This window comes from Homalodisca vitripennis, chromosome 8, assembly GCF_021130785.1.
Source record: "Homalodisca vitripennis isolate AUS2020 chromosome 8, UT_GWSS_2.1, whole genome shotgun sequence".
NCBI classification, from domain to species: Eukaryota; Metazoa; Arthropoda; class Insecta; order Hemiptera; family Cicadellidae; genus Homalodisca; species Homalodisca vitripennis.
The window spans coordinates 36,010,578-36,031,862 of NC_060214.1; the positions used below are offsets into that span (position 1 = coordinate 36,010,578).

The 21,285-nt window shown below is 34.4% G+C and overlaps 1 protein-coding gene across 1 annotated transcript; it reads right to left on the minus strand.

The window, feature by feature from the left end:
• Nucleotides 1-6,557: 6,557 nt before the first annotated feature.
• On the minus strand, nucleotides 6,558-20,336 carry LOC124367558 (charged multivesicular body protein 6-A-like). The gene is made up of 6 exons (XM_046824491.1): nucleotides 20,026-20,336; nucleotides 16,931-17,040; nucleotides 14,423-14,546; nucleotides 11,817-11,933; nucleotides 9,906-10,062; nucleotides 6,558-6,756 (listed from the first exon to the last, which is right to left on the minus strand). The coding sequence occupies exons 1-6, from the start codon at nucleotides 20,086-20,088 to the stop codon at nucleotides 6,698-6,700; spliced, it is 630 nt and encodes a 209-aa protein (XP_046680447.1). The 5' UTR covers nucleotides 20,089-20,336; the 3' UTR covers nucleotides 6,558-6,697.
• Between the last annotated feature and the right edge of the window lie 949 nt (nucleotides 20,337-21,285).

Below are 21,285 nucleotides of genomic sequence, written 5' to 3' on the forward strand. Positions count from 1 at the left end.
TGCACCAGAAGCATTTCTTTGACAAACGTGCATTGTGCATGTAGTTGTGGCATTTTCTACCAGATGTTAGCACTTCCTTGGTCCGCTTTTATGAGTGTATGCACCATGGTGAGTTGCACAATGTGGACAACTACAATGTGTTGTTGCATGTCACCCACCTTGGTGTATTTTATGGTTATATTTCTAGTGTTTATTGTACCATGGAAATATCCCTTCAAATCCTACTTGACAACAAACCTTAGTATTCAAACCCTTAGTTCAACAAAGCACTTGGATGCGATCCTTGATGACAAACTGTCTTGGAGCTGTCATGTTGACTCACTTTGCATGAAACTAAGCTCTGCAATTTTCGTCTTGAAGGACATTTGAGCGTTCAGCACGGCCGAAGCGACAAGAACAAGCTACTATGTCCCCTTCGAGTCTCACCTCAGATAGAGAGAGAGAGAGAGAGAGAGAGAGAGAGAGAGAAACTTTATTACATAAGCTTTGAGCTTAGAAATGGTGTCACAAGATACATTATTTTAAAATTCTCAAGTCACATCTTTAAACAGTTTTTGAGTTTTGATGTCTTCAGCTTGTTGGCCTTCTATCACAGCGGGCTACAAACTCCTCAATGCTATACACAGGGTCCTCAAGCATCCACTTCTGAAGTCTTCTCTTGAGTGTCTTCGGGTTCCCGGCATTTTAAGTCCACTGGAAGGAGGTTAAAAAGTCTGGATCCAGCATATGACGGCTTCTTAGAAAATCTGGAGGTTCGGTGTACAGGGAGATTGAAATTTCTCACGGTTTTCGGGTGTTGTGTTGATGCACATTTGAATTTCTTGGTAAGTTGAGGGTAGTCGAAAAGGCAACAACCTCGCCAGATGTAAATGGCAGCCAATGGAAGGATTTTGAGAGTTTCTGAAGACATCCCTGCAACTATCTTCCCTCTGAAGGCCCCCCAAGAACTCTAACAGCACGCTTTTGAAGAACAAAAAAACTCGCTGGGTGTTTTCCTTTGAACAATTTCCCCAGAAAATTATCCCGTACCTCAGTTGGGATTCAACAAGTGCATGATATGCTGCCCGTGTTGCATCAACTGTTCCAACACTGTTGATTCTTCTCAGGGCAAAGATGGAAGAGCTGAGCCTTTGGCAGAGGTAGTCGATGTGGGCGTCCCAACATAGTTCTTGATCCAGGATTATTCCGAGGTGTTTGGTTGATGACTCAGTAACCTGAATGTCTGGAGGACAGGTGATGTCATTTTTAAATTTGCCAAAGAATACCTGTTGAGTTTTTGTTTTCATTGAAAACCAGGTCATTGTTGGCGCAGTATTCCATGGCTTTACTGATAGAGATAAAGTTGCTGATCTCCAGAGGCTCCAGTTCTCTGTTGCTGGTCAAGAGCAAACCGAGTCATCTGCAAACATGACGGTGTGGCTGTAGGTGTCCATGTATTTGGGGAGGTCTGCTGAAAAAAGTGGCAAATAGGACAGGGGCCCAACACAGACCCCTGGGGCACTCCTCTAGATACACCCAACAACTCCGATCTCACTACACTAGTGGTTCCCTTAACAGTATGTTTGATCTCAACTAGCTGCTGCCTGTCAGAGAGGTAGGATCCAAACCAGGCGAGTGCTGATTCAACTATACCAAAAGTTCGAAGTTTTCTATGATAAGCTGATGGTCAAGGCAATCAAATGCCTTGCTGAGATCCAGGAAGGCTGCGCAGACCGTGTTCCCCCCCGCTTCTAAGCTGTCAAGGATGTGCTCTACTATATCTGCAACTGCGGTGATGGTGGATCTAACCAGGTATAAAGCCGTGTTGTCCCCTTGCAGAAGGTTGTTCTGGTGTAGATACTTCAGGAGGCGAGCCAAAATCACTTTTTCTAGTACCTTGGAAAAAGTGGGGGACCAATGATATTGGTCTATAATTCCCCATCACATCAGTTTTTTCCTTTTTTATGAAGAGGATAAACCTTAGCGATCTTCATGCTGCCAGGGAAGATTGCCTGAGCCAAGGATTTGTTAATAATATCAGCTAATGGTGGACAGAGTTCCCCTTCACAAAACTTCAGGAGCCTGGAGGATATGTCATCCACGCCAGTTGATGGAGTTGGCTTTAAACTTCTTATAATGCATCGAACCTCATCAGTAGTTGTTGGATGAAACGAGACCAATCCATAATCCGTAGCTGGTTGGAGGAGCTGAATAGGTAGGGTAGTTCTCTGTGAAGTGTTTGCTTTAAGCGTTTCTCCAGCTATTGACGTGAAATATTCATTGAAACAGTCCCGCAACCATTTTGGGGTCTTCAACGACTCTATTCGAAACATTCAGCTTCCAGGTGATTTCTCTCGGTTCAGCACATGCTCTTCTTTCAGAATTTACAATGCTCCAGATAGCCTTGGTTTTATTGGAAGATTCTGAGATCACCTTTTCACTTGCAGCTCTCCTAGAGGATTTAAGTTTTAAATCGTAGGATTTCTTCCTCCGATTAGCTTCCAGCTTGTCACACTCTCTTCCAGTAAGCAGAAATCTGTTCTGGGCTTGGAGGAAACTGGCCTTTAGTACATCCACATCTGGATCATACTGAAATGACCTTAGTCTTTGGGCGTTTGGATCGTGATTTTTTGTAGGGACATGATGCGTCTAGTGCCAATGTGAGAGTTCGGACAAGGTTTGAAAGAAGATTCACTGACATCAGCTGTCTGGTAGACATTAACCCAGGATTCCTCAGCTAGAAGTGGCCTTTAATTGTGACAGGTTTTGGTCACTTACTTGTCTGCGAGTGAGGATTGGTTCAGTTTTAGTTTTAGCAGGTATGTCGAGAGTGCATAGCTGGCCACTGTGGTCGGATATGTGCTCATGAATAACCTTGATACTGAAGTTTCTTGGATTTAAATTGCTGCTGACGACATCAATGGATGATTCAGAGGTACTGGTGACTCTTGTGGGTGGCAGGTTGGCTCTATGCATGTCGAAGGGAGGCAAGAAATGTTATTAAGGGCTCGATTTTCCTTTTCTTTAGACGTGTTGAGACTGTCAACATTTCAGATCGCCAACCCATGCATGTAGGGGTGTTGTTTGCTCGGGAACATTTCCAAGGCAGTTGAGATTCGAGTCAAGGCTTCTTCCAGAACACTTCCAGGAGGTCTATAATGCCAAGCAGGTAAAGATGTTTCCCTCCATTAAGAGCTATTTTTATACTGGCCATCTCACAAACGAGTTCCAAGCAATGCCTCTTCATTTCAATCTCCTCAACTTTATTGCCAAAGGATTTGTGTATGTAAATAGCGACCCCCCCTTTTTGGTGATGTTCCCTACAATAGAATGCGACGAGGTTGTAGTTTACCAGATGTGTGGTGATAATCTTTAGACTGATCGAGGCCATGCTCGGTTATGACTACTATGTTAGGAAGTAACTGATTCAGACAGTGACTAAGCGATCGATCTTATTTCCGAGGCGGTCGACATTTTTGGTGGAAAATTATAATTTTTTTCAGAGCTGAGTTTATGAAGATTCTGCTTCCTTGTGCTGGCCTCTCTTTGACCCTCTTCCTCTGAATCATTCCTAAAAAAGAGTTCCTTGTTGCATGGAGTGAGCCTGCAGGTTGATTGAGTTCTACCGGGAGTCTGGTATTTTCATTTCCATTGGGAATGTAGACTTCCTTATTTGAGATTCTTCCTCTTGTTCCAGAATTTCCGACCTTATTCGAATGTATGTAGGCATTTTAAGAAATCCTCAAGATCTTCCTGGGGTTGAAGGAGCTTTGCTGTTATCGGTGGTTTGGAAGTCGGCATCCTTTCTTTGGCGGGACGCTGTCAGATGCTGGAAGCTCGACGGAGCCTGTCGGACAAATGGTGTCTGCTCTGGAGTTAATCATTGGTGATTTTATTTTATCGAGATCGAAGTGATGACTGGAGTCATTATGAGCTTCAGGGTATATATTTTTCATGTCACCATGCTGAGACTTGCTCTTGGCCATTTGAAGTGAAACGCTAAAATAGTTCCTCCTAGTGAATGATTTATTTTTGCTAGAGTTGTGTGAGAAAGTGGCGAGGTAGTTTCACAGTTGGTGATGGTGGTTTACATTCTGGCTGTGTTTTCGGTTTCTAAATTGAGTTTATCTTGCAATGCTTTCATAGACTGCTCGATAAGGTCTTGACGAATTTTCAGCTCAGCTAATCCTAGTAGGTGAGACGAAGAGGGACTCTGAGCTGTTATTCCGGAGTCACATGTTTGTGTTGTTGACTCTGTATATGTCTTGGAATCCATTGGCAATTCAGTTTTTTTTAATTTGCTTATTATTCCTCGTAGCTGCTTAATTTCTTTTTCATAGTTTGAAATTATTGTTTCTTTTTCTTGATCATGTTCCTCAAACAGTTGCATAAATTTATCTTTCTGGAGCCTTTCGTTAGCCAGTTTGCTGCTCAACTTCATTTAGAGTATCGATTAGAGTGGAGTTTCTTTGAAATTAAAGCTTCTTGTCTGAGTTCCAGTTTCCTGAATTTTTGCTTCATACTCAATTTCCTTAACGTTTTCATGTTCAGCTATTCGCTGAGTCAGTTGAGTATTTAATGAGCTTTATGTTTTGCAAGTTATTTTTTAGCTGATTATTTTCAGCCAAAAGGGACATTCCAACCTCTGCTGCTAAAACAAGAGATGATTCAAGGTCATCCCCCTCTTTAAAATTTTTTTATTTTCGTGTGGACATCTTCCATTTTTTTTTCTGTTATGTTTAAGCTAGAACTATCATAGTTATGGTTGTTTACTAGTTCATGTGTGGAGTCTTCGTCCTCAAAATTATTCTGATTAGTAACTGGGAGCAAACAGCACTGTTGACATTTCCAGGTGGTGTAGCCAGCTTTTACGAAGCCTTTTAAAATCACCACCTGATATTCCAGCACATTTTTGCCTGATACCAATACTTGCAAGGCCCCGTACAAGCTATTGAAGAGTGCTTAGCCCCTATACCACATGTGCCACAGGGGTATTTTGACATCTTGTTTCAGAGTTTTACTGTTAAAGATGTTTTGTCAGAATTAATAAAATTAATTGTGGGGAGTTTTTCTACCATCACATATTTATGTATGGTAATTTGGTAAACACCAGATATTTAAGTAATAATTTTAGCAATATTGGTGCTCTAGTGATTTATTTGGTTATAAAACATTATATTATTAATATTCTTTATTTTACAACCAATATTTCCTTTATTTTCTATTGCATTCACTGTTTTGACTAGAAAAAAGTAAAGTTCCAAACAGCTGTCAAATAGTTTTTATTTATTAATTTATTAAATAAATAATATAAAATTAATATATAGACAGGATATTATATACAAAATTACAAATTTATAAATATGTACAAGCAAAGTTAATCAGTAAAAATATCAAATTAGTAAAAAATGTAACTGGTGATAATCTTGTCAGAAAGTAGTTTAAGCATGAAACCTGTTTATTATGTTCAAGGTCAATGTCATATGGGGTTTGATTGTTGTCACCAGGTCTATGGCCAGATGAGTCAGAGTGATAGTTGTCCCAATGGTTTAAATCACCAACTGAATGACATTGGCAATCAGCTGTTTTGGCAAGTTTTAGCTTGATGTTGGCAGAATAACCAGTTATAGCTGAATAAAGTAGTTCTATTTTTATTTATTCAATTCTACTTATTTAATTTATTTAATAGTGATTAAACAGTTCTCAAAAGGAATAACTCTTAATAACAGCAGCAGCACCATACAAAACATCTACTCTCTGCAAGTTCAATATATGTGCTCAGACAAAACATATGTTACAGAGCCTGAATGTAAGTACACTCTTAATTGTAAACAATCACTGAAAAGATTTGTTAAAAACATAAACTTATGGATTCTTCACTAGTAAATACTGTACTTTTTTAAAATAAATCACAACACATAAAAACTTATACTTTAAATTAATAAATTTCATTAAAACCACAGAGGCTTAAAAACTGCAAAACACTTATAAATGGCTCCTTAATACGTTCATGGTATAATCTGGGGAGAGGCAAAGCTGGAGAACGAAACAAGCGATGGTGCTCCAGAAACGTGCTCTTCGATACAAGATGATGACGTGGACTTGAATGATTAAAATGACTTGGTGGACAATATATATATAAAAAATAAACCCTTGAAAAAAGATACTAAAAATTACTTTTTATGCACAAAAAGTGTATATCTAAACTCTACAAAACTGTCTTTGTAAAAAACTGCAAAAAACTATTTTAGATACAAAAATAAAGTTGTTAATATATTAGGGATTTTAACACCCAAAGAAGAGGGTACATTTCAGTCCTAAAAAATATTGTACTTTTTATAACATAGTATAATGGTGGCAAATGTTTTTAATTCTCCAACAGTACTTTTATCATATTTATATTTTTACGTTTTGTACTTAAAACTATTACAAGAGAAAGCTCATGTTTGCTTGCATGTCAAACAAAAATGATTTTGGTTGGAGTTTTGACGCATGTCATTACATAGTTAAAAAAACAATATCAATTTTACAGTTTGAAATATAACAACACATGAGTAAGATTAAAAATAACACAATTATTTTACTTGTAGCAATTATAATTTAATGTCACTTAAAATACATCACATGTGATAAGTATAACTTACGTAATATGTACGGTATTAAATACAGTCTTGATACAATGGAAACATTAAGGCAATATTTATGTACAGGCTGTAAGTTATTCAGCAGCAACAGCAATTTTCTTTTTCTGCGGTTTTTCTGCTTCCTTTTCTGGCTCTGTAAAACAAGAATCATTGATGATTTAACAATTCATATTTATTATAATATAAGTTATGTTAATTACACAAGTTATGATTGCATTATGTAACCAATATAATTATGGTTACATAATTCATTAAATTCAAAAATACTTCATTAAATAAAATTACTGACATACAACAGTAGATTGTCAAAGTAATATTCATTTATTTTTAATCCTTTGAGGACAATGTAGTAGTATATACAGGCCTCCTGCGAGTGCATAGCTTATTTATAATGCCAGTGTTTCGTATGAGAGTCCCAAAACAACCCAAAGCAACTATTTGCCACAGTTGTAATTGTATGCTAATATATTTACTAATTTGATGTTGGTATACATTTATAGTGAGTCAAACCTCCAAGGGACAACTCAAACATTTATTTGAATGTCATCAGACTTACTAAAACAATGAATTTTAACCCTTTGAACGCCAATGTAAATTTAGTAAATTTTTAGATTACGCTCATTTAAGGTGAAAAAATAAAAATGAAAATTCCTTAAAGCTAATTTTTATTCATTCCTAATGACTAATAGTAACACACAAAAAAAAAAATACCCAGCAGGGATCACTTCTGGCTGGTTTATACCTACCAGTTGAATCCACCACTGGGCACAGCAAAAACCGATGTGCCACTTCAATCTGGGCAACCTTATGGATGTCCAGTAGCGGCTCATCACTAACCGCAAATATTGAGATTCTGGGGTTCATGGGCAATTCAATAGGTCTAGTCTACTGTGGAAGATGGCTGTTGGAGTTGGTGGGGTTTGATCCCTTACCTCAGAGGCTCTTGTTAATGTAGTGCCCTAATTCTTCCTCATGGATCTCGATTGGAGGCGGCCCCTACTCCCTAACCTTACCCATCCTGAATATCCTATCACTCCGGAAGCAGCGCAAAGGTCCTTACAGGACTAAGTGCAATTTATAAGCTTCTTGTCCTAAGAGAACAAAAAAAAAAAAAAAAAAAAAAAAAAAAAATTTACAATAATGTAATATTTGCATTAAAATAATCACATTTTTTCATAATAATGGAATATTTCAATCAAAATCAAATTTAGGTTACAGAGTAATCAAATGCATGTGATGAAAAATATGAAAACTATGTACAAGGATAAGAAAACAAATAAAGTGTAATATGCTGATCTTGATTAATTTTATAAGTTCTGATAATAATCGATTTAGGCAGTTGTAGGGTAAACTTCAAAACAAAAATCGGGATGAAGCCATGGGGTCTCGGGACATGACTTGCAGCCATAATTACACAACAGAAAAGAAACAATAAAAACTTTATTATAACACCTAAAACATGGTAACAATAACTTTTTACAACTGTTTGTATAAGGAATGACAACGCAAGAAAACTTCTCAAAGGCACAATGCGTGCTCCACTGACAGTCGGTAATGGCGGATAGTATCGTCATCGGCGTACAGACGGGAGTGGGAGAACAGCTGCCAGCAACAATACAATTTACTGTTTACCTACTGCGGCCAGCTGACAGCTGCAACTGGGTTATTTGGTCAAGCCAGTACATTACTTTGTATTGTGGCTTATTTATTGAACTTATAAACTTCAAAAACACTAATAAAATATATTTTTATCGATCGGCGGATTATTTCGTCTTTGGCGTTATAAGACCAAACAACATCGTGGATTATTCCGTCTACGGCGTGCTAAGGGTTAAGATACGCCTTCCAAAGATACTGCTACACTACGGTCAAATTATGTTGAACATCTCATTCAATGTGGTCACAACTACTGCAATATAAATCAAAACCTGCAAATAATTCACAAATGCAAGAAAAGTAGTTTAATGTCCACACTTGAAAATTATTAGATATACAAATCAGTAAAAAGTGCACATGTCTGACATGGAAATGATGAATCGGTGAACAAAGTCCATCTTGAAAATTTTCTTCATCCATTAGCCGCAAACCGTCCACCCAGCACTCACAAAGATGTGACTATCGCATTGTAGAAATTTGTTTTTGCAAATGTTTTAAATATATATTTAAGTGTAATTGTGTACTGTTTTTTAAATTACGGTAATACATAATGAACAAAAATCTAACTTTGAGTCTACAAAGTATTTTTAGGTACCCTATATAAAATGAATTTTCCATTTCAATGTTGTTTTATTTAGATAACAACAGTAAATGTTACAAAATTTGGAAAATAATACTGCCTAGAAAGACTTGTTTGCCACTAGATAAATCAACAGCTTATAGATACAAATCTCTAAAAGGCAATGGAACATTGTGATCTACCAAAATCTAAAAATGGGAATGGAATACAACTTATAAATACTGTACGTGTTTTGACAATTAGGAAAAATTATAAGATACTTCTGTTTTGTTTAACAATTGAGAGGTAACTTCGTGCCATCATTCCATGTGTAAGCAACAATAGATATTTAGATTCGCTTTATGAACTCGGATTTTCATTAATCTCAACTATTCCATTCAAACTTCACAGCCGAAATGATCTTGGGGACTAATTAGATAATCTTGAAATTACTTTAAGACTATTCTAATTGATTTATACTTAGTGGTTGAAAGTTGTTTTTGCATTTTGTAAAGTAAAATTAAAAAAAAAAAAAAATATTACAATACAGTTTTTATGATTGAAAACAAAAAAGAACATTTTATTCTAAACATACTGGTATGCCTACGATAAATATTTAAAAATTATGTAGAACGATCAAAGTAAAAAGATTTGGTTTGAATTGATAACAGCTGAAACCCAAGGATTACTGCTAATTAAAATACATGTACTTTTAAGTGTCTATGCGTTCCTTTCAAATCTGTGGATCCTAGCCTGCTGATTTTCCTATCAATTAGCAATAAAAGTAAAAGGTTTGGTGGAGTTTTCTTAGTTTGATAGAAAAGTGGAACATAATTTTATGGCAACTAATTTTTAGGTTTGGTCATAAAAAGTTTAATTACTAATTGAAAAAAATAATAATTCTACACAACAGATGACAAAGAGCGTACTATATAGCTGCTACTATAGTTGCAGGATAGTAGTACATCTCATGACTCTATAAATGGTCAAAAGCCAAAAATAGCTACGATAGTTTGTAGACAAAGAAATAAAATGAATGAATGGATGAACTCAATCATGATGTCTACCTGGTAACTCGTCAGTTGGCACATCAGGCAAGTTGACGTTCTCCACTTCCATATTGTCTCCTGCACCTTCCTCCAGCGCCATCATCTCGTCAAACTCTTTCTCCACAGCTTCCTCATCTTCGCTTGTGAGCACACCACTGAGAAGTTCATCGATTTCCTGGTCAATACAAACCATTATTGTACTAACTTTATGCCACTGTCATGATAACGAGCCAGTTCAAAAGGGTGCATGATAGTTGTAAATGTTATTTCATCTGGAACTAGAAACCGTGCATACATGATGTTCGAAATAAAATATTTATTATTAAGTGTATGACAATTTGTGTTTTAATTAATTGGTTAACCAATAAGTACCAAGCCCCCAAGCCAAAGGCTTTAAAATTAAATTTTATTTAATAAATATGCAAAATAAAAAATAACGTAGCAAAAAGATTTACTTTTTCTTTCGACAATTGAAAAACTTTTGTATCAACTTTTTGCTGAAACATTGCTTAACCACAAATTTGGTATCTTAACAACAATGTAGAATATAATATAACAAAACACATGCCTTCCAGTGCATTAAGTATGATGTCAAAATAATACAAACTAAAAGTCTGCATGAGGCCTCAAAACAAATAGTACACTGTATTTGACATTCAATATTTGCTCAGTGTGAATGTTGAGTTTAGCTCCAGTTCACCTTCCTCTTAGTGAAATGTCTGAAATCTACAAAATAGTACACTGTATTTGACACTCAATATTTGCACAGTGTGAATGTTGAGTTTAGCTCCAGTTCACCTTCCTCTTAGTGCAGTGTTTAAAATCTGACCCTGTCACAGAATTTACTCTTCTAACCTGGAGTCATATTCGTCTGAAGAGATCCAAAAAATATGTCAATGACTAAGAAGTTCAAAATGAACTCTACATCATTTCAACATCAGAGACCCCTAGACTACAAAATACAATATATAGTGTAATATAGGTGAAGAGGTTCACATTGCCTCACCAGGAGCACAATTATGTGGACTACAATGTTTTAGACACAGACTTCAGAGATCATGTCTAAGAAATCACAATTATAAAAGGGGAATGTTTTATATGTTAGTTTGTAGTGTAAATTATGTTCTTTCATGAGAAATTTGTAAAATCAGGTCAGAGAAAACATCAAGTTTTTGTAATGCTTTAGTTTGTAACTTTTATATTTGCCACTGAGAATACCTTGTGCAAATCATTTGGATTAATATTGGTATTATTTATGGTACCGAAAATAATAACTTATAACTATTAGACATATAATTTGTTTCAACTATTTTGTAATTATTTAATATAGCAACCTTAATATAGATTATATGCGTTCAGTTTTTAGGTTAAGTTTCAAATTGTTTATTTGCCATTTTGAAATATTTAAATCTAATTATATAACTGTCAAATTGAGTGGTAGTGGATTGTTGAGGAGAAACAAATTATAGAATTCCTAGGTGAAATCCATTGGCTGTTTCACAGCAGAAAAAGAAGTTATTTTTTATAGTTAATTCAGATTTTATGAAACTGGACCTTGACCGGAACAATGAAAATTAGAATATCTTAAATAAAATTGAAATACTGTAGAACATAAATAAAGGAATAAAATGTGGCTCTAAAAAGAATGTAGTAAGGCCTCATAAAAGACATAAAGAAATGAACATTTTTGTTATTGGGTACAAATTATTAGCTTTGACTTTATCGTACTACACTTAGTTTGATAAAAGGACAGGTAATCTTTTGACAAAAAAGCAGGTTCGAACTCGTCTTGACTTTTCTGGCTTTCAATACATTGTATAAATTTTCCTAACTTTTGATATTCCTCAAATCTTTATTGAATTGATTCAATTCAATAACGCAGGGTATATGATTACAAATTAATCAATAAAACACGATTGAATAATTTACCTTTTGTTTGTCCACAGCTTCTCTTGTCTCTTCCAGTATTTTTTCCACATCTTCAACATTCAACATGTCATTCACCTTCTTCAGAGCCTCATTTCCAACCTTTAGTCCATCTAGTACCTGTGAAACACCAAAAAGTCAAATTATGTAATAATGATCTACAGAATCAAAAGAGTTGTGAGAGTAGGAGAGAAAGCGATAATGCTTTAATAAAAACTGTAAGGCGTGGGGAAACACCAACAGAAATAACAGAGGAAAGTTGCTTCTGGAGTATATAATGTCCTGAACTCTAGTAATCGCAAACATGGGTAATGCTTTTCGCACGTAAACGTTTAGAGAGGTGACAGCTATAACGATGACGACGAAGGGTATAGTTAATCGGATACATGGTTGGCTTGTGTCTGACGAGCCTTCCCTCTCCGAGAAAAATAGACTGGGTGTCATACAAGGAAGACCTAAGGGCACAACTAGAATCCAACAGTAATACCAGGAAACGGATTCACACTACAGTACAGCTGACAAATCTGCTGACAGTTTGTGGGTTTCTGAAATTGTGGGTTCATTTAAAGAGTCAGGGCTTTATTCAGGTACTTGGGAGACCTACCATGAGGCTCTTGCACTGTAAAACCATAAGGTTTATACGGCTAAGAGATTACCCTGTAAAAAATATGCACTGACATTGACAGCGTGCAGGGTTTTGCAAGGTTTCAGAAGCTATTAGCACAAAATCCCACCTCACTGCTTGGTGTTCTCAAAGACTATCAAGGTAGATATATTACTGAACCAAAGAGAGTTATAAAAATTATGAGTGAGCATCAATGCAAGGACTACGAGGGGCTGTCCTTATGGTGGCGTCCTCTCTCCTCTTCTGTGGAACCGAGTTGTGACCTAATTGTGTCTTTGAACAGCAGTGGTGTCTTTGCAGGGGTATGCAGATTACATTGTGACTCTTGTGAGTGGCAAGTTCAACACAACAGTAACGGAACTGACCAATGTTGCTCTGACATGGTGAGAAACTGGTGTGATGGGATGAGCCTTAGTGTCAACCCTACTAAGGTCGCCATGGTTGCCTTTACAAGAAGGCATCAGTTGGAGGGTATTGTTGCATTCTTAAGAAGCTCTTCCATTGAGTTAAAGTCCCACATCAAGTATCTGGACGTAATCCTTGATAGCGTCCTGAACTGGGTACCCCATCTGAAAAGGGTTATCGCCAGAGGGAAATGGTTTTTGATGCAATGGAGACGTGTGAAAGATGGGTCTTGAGGACTTAAGCCGAGGCTTTTGTATTGGCTTTATGTATCCGTGGCTAGACCTGCACTGGGGGCTGTTGTCTAACCAAAAGTGGAGGCCAAGATGGTGGTAGCTAGTCTGCCTAGCATCCAAAGGATGCCTTGCTATCATAGGGGCTTTTCCAAGTACGCCGGGCGCAGCTCTAAACAGTTGTCGGAATTTTGACCCCTGGACATTGTCATTCGGGCTATGTCCAGGAGGAGGGCCATCCTGTTTACAGCAGGTAGGACTTTGTTCGGCCTCGTGCTGCAACAGAGGTCACTGCAGAATTAGTGTACTGATTCAGGGGAATTCTCTGCATATGATTCTGATTACACAAAGATTTTCCTTTGACATATCCTTTAGGATTGTTGTATCTTCTAGGGATTGGTTGGAGGGAAGGTTGACCTTCTTTCCTTAAGTAGAACGGTGTCTTCTCAGGTTTTGGGTCTGATTACAGCAGAATATGGTCACCTGAGGTAGCATCTTCACAAAGTCGGCATTCTCTAGGAAGATTGGCTCTGTAGAATGTGTGACGAGCAGGAGGAGACTACTGAAAACCTGCTCTTTGACTGTCCTGCAAAAGCAAGGGAGAGCTACACCATCTTTGGTAGTCTGGACAAGGGTGGCGAATTCCCCCAGGAGACCTGACCGTAAACTGGTCAGCCTCTTGGTACACTTCCGGAGTGCGCAAAAGGTCCTTGAGACTCAAGTGCATGGCAATAGGCTTCCCCTTAGAAGAAGAAGAACCACCAAGTTATCTGACAATGTCTTGAGCTTGTGTAAATAATGAAGCTAATAACACGATCTTATCATTGTGCACGGTTACTTGGCATTGAATAACCAAAGAATACAGTTATGGCTCTCTTATGAGAACTTTGGGTCTCACATCTTGGCTACTGAAAGGAATCACAGATACAGTTTTTCGTATTAGATAGAATTTATGTCTACTGCAATCACTCTATAACAGAATTTCCAGAAGATTTTTCACATTTCGCCGATCTTGGCCCACAGAATCATATGATTAAATTTACATATATTTATAGTATACTATAGTTCATCAGCCAGTCTTAACAAATAAGTTCAATTTCTTATGAAGTTGGAATAATCTTACTAGTTTATTTCTAATATGGATTAGAGTTTACAATACGTTATAAATAGTTTTTGCTACAAACCAATACAATATTGTGAATGAATATTTATACGAATAAGTAGTTTAATTATTTCCTTGCATACTATTTATAAATTGTAAGCCATCTATTCTATGTGAACCTGCTGGTAGTTGTAATATTTGTTGTGTCAATAAAAACTGAATGAGACAATTGACAAATTGACATTACCTGTAATTCAACTTGTGAGAATTCCAGATCATGAATCATCCGTTCCAGGTTTTCCAACTGTCCATCTGTCTTCTCCAGCAGTTGCTCCTGGAATCGCTTTTTGCGAAGCAACAATTTTGCTCGTCTGTCAAAATACAATTTAATATGGAGTGAAAAATGTTAACTAATTGTACCATAATTACAATTAGATCTATCATATATCATTGGGTGGAGTAATAAATACGACTACCCAGGTACAGCAAAACCCATGTTTCACTCAAACCTACATGACCCTATAGATGTCCACTTCACTAACTACAATATGTCAAAATAGTGTGGTGCAAGGATAGTCAATAAGTATAGTCTACTGCAGAGGATGATCATTGGAGTTAGTAGGCCTCCGTGAGTGTTAAGGCAGTTGGAAGCCTCAAAATAAAAATATGCAACTTTGACTGGTGAGGCTGGAACAGAGTTAGCCTCTTCCATCTTCGATGTGACGTGACTGAGATTATAGTGCCTGTTATCCCTCGTCATGGTCTTGACAGGAAGTGGTCCCAATCCCCAACCTTACTCGTCACAAATATCCTGTCACTCCTGGTCCTTTTAGGACTAAGCGTAATGAGAGGTTTCTCAGTCATAAAGGAACAAAAACTGATTGATCAATAAATATATAGTACAGATGATCTGATACATATTGTATCAATATAATTACATAATATATGATGCAAATTTCAACACATTCTCAGATATATTTCTGGTCCAATATAACATGCTCGGTCTAATTTCAGGTTTGGTAGGAGACCTTTGTGTTTGAGTATGGTAAGGCAGATCCAGGACTTATTGATGATACTGTCTTCCTCTGCTCTTGTTAGTCTGTGTTGTCGACTCTTTGTAATCTTTAGTGAGCAGTGTTGTGTTTATTATTAAAAAATGAATTCAATTTTTGTTTTACAAAAGAAAGTGATTAGATACATGTTTAAATTAAACTATAGAGAATCATGTAAAGAAGTATTTTAAAAAATAACATTTTGACAATTCCTGCTCTTTATATTTTGGAAGTTCTAAAATTTGTAAAAAAGAATCCACTAATATTTACATCATCAATCATAAATCATAATTATAACACCAGATATAGAACTAATTATAAATACCCAATCCATAAACTTACTATGTTAGAAAAGAGTCCCTATTACATGGGAATTAAAATGTTTAATATTATACCTGATGGGATGAAAAAAGAAAATAACTTATTAAGTTTTGTTTCTTCTCTGACTGCAATATTAATAACAGCATGTCCATATAAGATTGAAGATTTTAATTCAGAACTGTTTAAAAAAGCATGAATAAGGCATGATGAAAAGATTTTTTTTATTTCCTATTGCATGTAATTATATCATATATTTTATTAATAGTAGACTAAGTAGCTTTTAGAAAAATTGACATGTCATACATTACAGGAGCTATGCTCCAACATTATGTAATAATTATATGACAAATAAATGATTGATTGATTGAGTGAGGGCTCAGTAATAGTGAACATACATTGACAGCGATGAAGTGTAAGTGAAAAAATCTAACCTTGATGACAATAGAAATACGCAATTACAAGAACTCTTGGTCTTCACAAGAACCTGCACTAGAAATACACAATTCTTTGAGCAAATTGATGCCTTAGAGGCCACTTCAGGTGAGAATAATCCTATTTAGACCAAACAAAACAAACTCTTGTACTGCTATATGTTTGATCTTGTGTAGTACACAGAGCAAACTGCAATGGAGTTGAATATCTTCAGTGCTTAATGCATACCAGCATACCCTGAATTCATGATGTAATTTCTTCTCAAAAATGTTGATGAATGTTGTTCAACATAAAATTTGAAATACTTAAACTGAACGCCAAACAATTATTTAGGTACACCACCAAACTAATAATGTAAAGGTGTTTAAAAATAATTGATTTTGCCATGAATAATTTAACAGTTGCAATCCTTCACATACTATAAAACTGTTAAAGACAAATATTTTATATAAATATTTGAAATTTGGAACCTAATAATTTTTTATGTACGTTTTGACAGTCACATTGGAGTAAAATATAAAGTATTGTAAAATGAAAAGTATACTTGACAGACTGAAGTATTTATTATTTCCAACTTGTTCCAGAAGAGTTGAATGAAAATCAAATTATTAAAATGAGAGATAATTCTTAGATGGTAATAATTTTCATTCACTTTATAGGGCTAAATTAATGAAAATTAGGTAAAATTTAATGAATTATGCTTACAACTGAGGCTATTGACAAATGACATAAATGCACTGTTGCGGTTTTTTATCCTACCTGTATGAGACAGTCACTTTCTAAATGATAAAAAACAAATTCAATGTAATCGAATCTACTGTTACTTACAATTAAAGAAGTTCGGCGACGGTATTTCATATTGTCAACAGAGAGTTTACTATTTACGTAAGTTCAACACGTAATCACCTAATTTACAATAATCACCTTGGCTATAACCAGAATAAACTTACTCTTTTTTGCCATCTGTGATCAGTTGCTTTGCAAGAACTCTTTCAGCTTGTAGCTTTTTCTCTATGCGTTGTTGGTATTGACGGAGTTTGTCACGTTGGTTTTTGACTTGCTGAAACATTTGAGACTATTATTGGCCTGTGGTATAAAAACTCAGATGGTGTATAAATTAAATTTACTTTTAAGATATAACCTTATTTTATTAGTTCATGTACATATAGGCTTTGTAAACAAAAAGTTCTGGCAGAATTGTTAACAATGCAAATTGTAACTTTTGTCTTACTTTTCTGATAAAAACTAACTTACATTACATTTCCCTCAATGAAACCATTAATTAATCTAAATGGCTTAAATTAAAATCTTTAGACATTTTGGATTCACTGCGGAGGGCCAGATTCAGGAAATGGATGCTATACAAAATTATGATGTGATGACTATGTTATTTACCTCATATATACTTGGGTTCAGATCGTGCAGTTTGGTTATGCACATTTTTGCACACTGGCAATAATTAATGAAATGAGCCTAGCTTGCAGTAATGCGATAAACAATTCCGGACTAGAGCTTTGAAAGTTACAAATAAAGCTCATTAAAAAATGGAAGATTAAGGTCTTAATTTCAACAGACCAGTTCAAAATGTGTCATAACTGATTATGGTCTGCTTTTTGTTAAAATCTTTTGCTTACGTAAACAATGTTGACATTGTAAATAACTAATGATAACATAAAACAAAATGTAATAAACCTAAGATAAAATATTCATCATCTGATTTATTGAATTCTTTATTTGTTTATTTTATACAAGTCTAGTACAACTCATGTAACTTTAAGAATCCTTTGTTTCAATATAGAAGTAACATTCTGAAACTCTTTTTAGTACTATAACAAAAGCTGAGATTTTTCACATTGGCCAATAAAAATGAATCCCAGTTAGATAACTTTACTTTCATTCTACAGTGATATCTGGCGTTCAAGTATGCAAGTTAGTGTGCCTAATTACCTATGTTATCCATGTTTTGAATGAAATAACAGTTTTTTGTTTCTTACATCTAAATAGTATCTTGCTTTCATAATTGACTCTCACTTTCATGACCTCCTTACAAACATCAAATTGCTATTTTTGGAAATGTGGCTTATAAAACAATGATAATGTTTTAATATTTTTGTGTGTTGTTTGTTAATGTTTGTGAAGATGTGTGTGTGTTGTACTTCTTAAAAGATGTTTACAGATATAACGATATTTAACTTAATGAAGTTATTGTTTATAGGATATTAGGAAAATAGATATAAAGGGTAGGAAAGCCTAAATAACAACTGAAATTACAACAGAAATGCTGCAAGATGAGAATGGCGTTTGGGTTTAGCTGGGAAATAGTGTAAAGTGGCAAAAGTAAAGTGCAACCAAGTGTTTACTTTCTTTTCTTTGGTAATGTTTGTTATTTTTAATTTAATTTTAATTATGTTATTGTTAACATAATATCCTGATGATCAGGAGCATTTCCGTTTAGCCTTTCTCACATGATCTGAGCTCGAATTTAGCTTGTTATCCCCTCCCACCCAGAAACCCTGATTCCTTGGATTATTGGACTATTCAAGATATAACGTACAAGTTCAAACATCGATGGCTAGGGGCGTTTCCGTTGTAATTTATGTTATTATTTAGACTCTCCTAAGTTACCTTTTATATCTATTTCACTAGTATCCTATACATTTACTTTCTTATTTTAAGTTGAAATTTTGACAAAACGTGTGAAGTGGCTAAAGTAAATAATTATCGTTATTTTATATTATAGTATAGTTCAGCTACGATTTCATATCTAAAAAGATTCATAGTGTAGCAGTTAAAAAGTGTATTTCTTAAGCTATTGGTGAATATAGTATTGAAAAAGTACAGTATTTTAATCACACAAAGCGGTGTAAAAATTGCTTTTATTAATTTAACTTTTACTATTTTGAAGAATAAATGTGTCCGACAGTTTTTGACACAAATAATATATGCTCATCACCATTATATGACAATACATTCTTGATGTATGTTCTATGCTCATTACTAAAAACATACAAATAATGTTAGTGAGTTTGAATTGATTTTAAACTATATTCCTTGTTATAATATATTAAATTAAATACTGATAGTAATGAACTACTGGTAAATAACTATAATTAGAATGGTTTTGTATTCAATAGTATAGGTAGCCTATTTTAAAATTCAATAATTTGATTCGCTGACTCGATTGTGGGGCAGATTTTAGATATCAAATAACAGAACTATCAATCGATATCAACATATCTAAAATACTAAATTAAAGTCTTGTGTTTTAAATTAACAGACATAGGCTAGTTTAAACAATTACGTAATGTCATAAATAATAAAGGAACCATAAGGAGTAATCAAACGATAAAATTAAGATAGGTGAGGGGAAAAAATATAATTTAAATAATAAAGGAAATGTAAAACATAACAAACATCTTGAAACAGAGAAAGACAGTACCATAAATCATCTTTAGTGTTCTTTTGTTTAGTTTTCTAAAGTTAACTATCTTTTTTATTAAAAAGAAGTTAGGCCTACTTATAGTAAAACAAATTGTTTTTAGAATATGATAAATATTAATGTGCATACAGTTGGTACAGACAATTTAGTTATTATTCAAATTAATTACTGGGCTATTGGTTGATTATATCGATGTGTATAATAATTAAATATCGTGTGATAATTTCAATATAAAAACTCGGTCCGCTTATCGTACTCTACCTTGATTATGTGGTTTCCGCTTATTATACTGCAGGCATTCAATATTTAATTCAATTGTTTTGGTGACCTAGGCCCTAATACATAACTGCAGCTGGGTATAAGATAAAGAATTATTAAGTAAAAAGTCCTTATCAAAAAGATAATGCAAGTAAGTAATAATCTAAACCTAAAAACATTTAAAACATAAGTTTTAACCTAGAAGCATAATTCTGACATTTCAACTAAACAACCTATATACTTAAATCAGAAATTAAAAATAAATTATGCTACATACATCTAGCAGAAAACTAACAAGAAACTAAATTTACTACACATTTATTTTAACAAGATGGAATAACTTTTTACCAGTACAGCCTTGTCATGATTCGTTACTTTTGACACTTTCTTCTTTCCGAAAATATTACCCATTATCACAATATATCATGCTATAATACAAACCAATATACGTAGAAAAAGTGCGTTTTAAGGTAATTAAACATGAAAAACTATATTTATGTGATATCAAACTAGCCCAATAAACACAATTTGAGGTTATTATTGTTATAATTTTTCTAGTTTGCAAAATTCAAAAATTTCTGTTTTATCTATGCAACCTCAAAGTTGTTGAACAGTGTCTTTGACTTTCCAGAGAACTGATACATGATCTAAAACAGTGGTTATTTTGTAATTATGTGTATCCACACAAACTCAGCCGTATTTGGATATTTTCTGCCGCGCTCTCTGAATAATATTAACGTATTACTTTTTTTACAAATAATGTAAATATGCCATTCAATGATTGAATAGTAGCATATTTTTTAACAAATAAATACAAATAAACTTTTTAGAGATGTCATTAAAATGTATATATAGGTAACCAAACTTACTTTAGAGAAAACACACAAATTAGAGTGTACACAGAACGATGTAATTTCTTAAGATAAAATATAAAAAAGAGTATTGAATTGTTTACTTCCCCTCCGTGTAAATGTTGAAATTACCTACAATCACCAACTCAGATTTAACAAATTATTTTTAATGGATTCTATGGACAATTAAGAGCCATATTTTGGTTTTCCGAGGATATCCACTTTTTACTGTTTTTCCTCAATTTAATTTAGAAATTATGTTCGTGGAAATACAGGAAGGACATATCCACTTATTGTAACAACTTTTTACTGTTTTTCCTCAGTTTAGTTTAGAAAGAGGGAAGAGCGTCCTTTAAAAGTTACCAATTATCAGAACCTTATTAATAATTTGTTATCAGAACCTCTAAAATTGTAGTACATTACTAAATATTTCAAGGAGTTTTTCGTTCTTTACTAGTGTTATATAATTTACTCCATGTAAACATAACTAGATCATCTGTTATTTTTAAAGAAGATATTAAGTAATTGTTTATACATTCTGATTAAGATTATCTAGTTGAATTTTGTTGATTAAAGCCTTAGTTTGTAAAAAGGTTTTCTTAGTTTCATTACAATTTAATCAACAAAATTCAACTAGATAACCTTAATCAGAATGTATAAACAATTACTTAATATCTTCTTTAAAAATAACAGATGATCTAGTTATGTTTACGTGGAGTAAATTATATAACATTCTCCCCCACTGAATTTAGGAGGT

Coding starts and splice junctions, on each gene's coding strand:
- LOC124367558 (XM_046824491.1), bottom strand. CDS start 20,088: ATGGGTAATATTTTCGGAAAGAAGAAAGTGTCAAAAGTAACGAATCAT. Junction 11,934..14,422: donor TCTCACAAGTTGAATTACAG/GTAATGTCAATT, acceptor GGTGTTTCACAG/GTACTAGATGGACTAAAGGT. Junction 10,063..11,816: donor AAGCTGTGGACAAACAAAAG/GTAAATTATTCA, acceptor TGTATTGACCAG/GAAATCGATGAACTTCTCAG.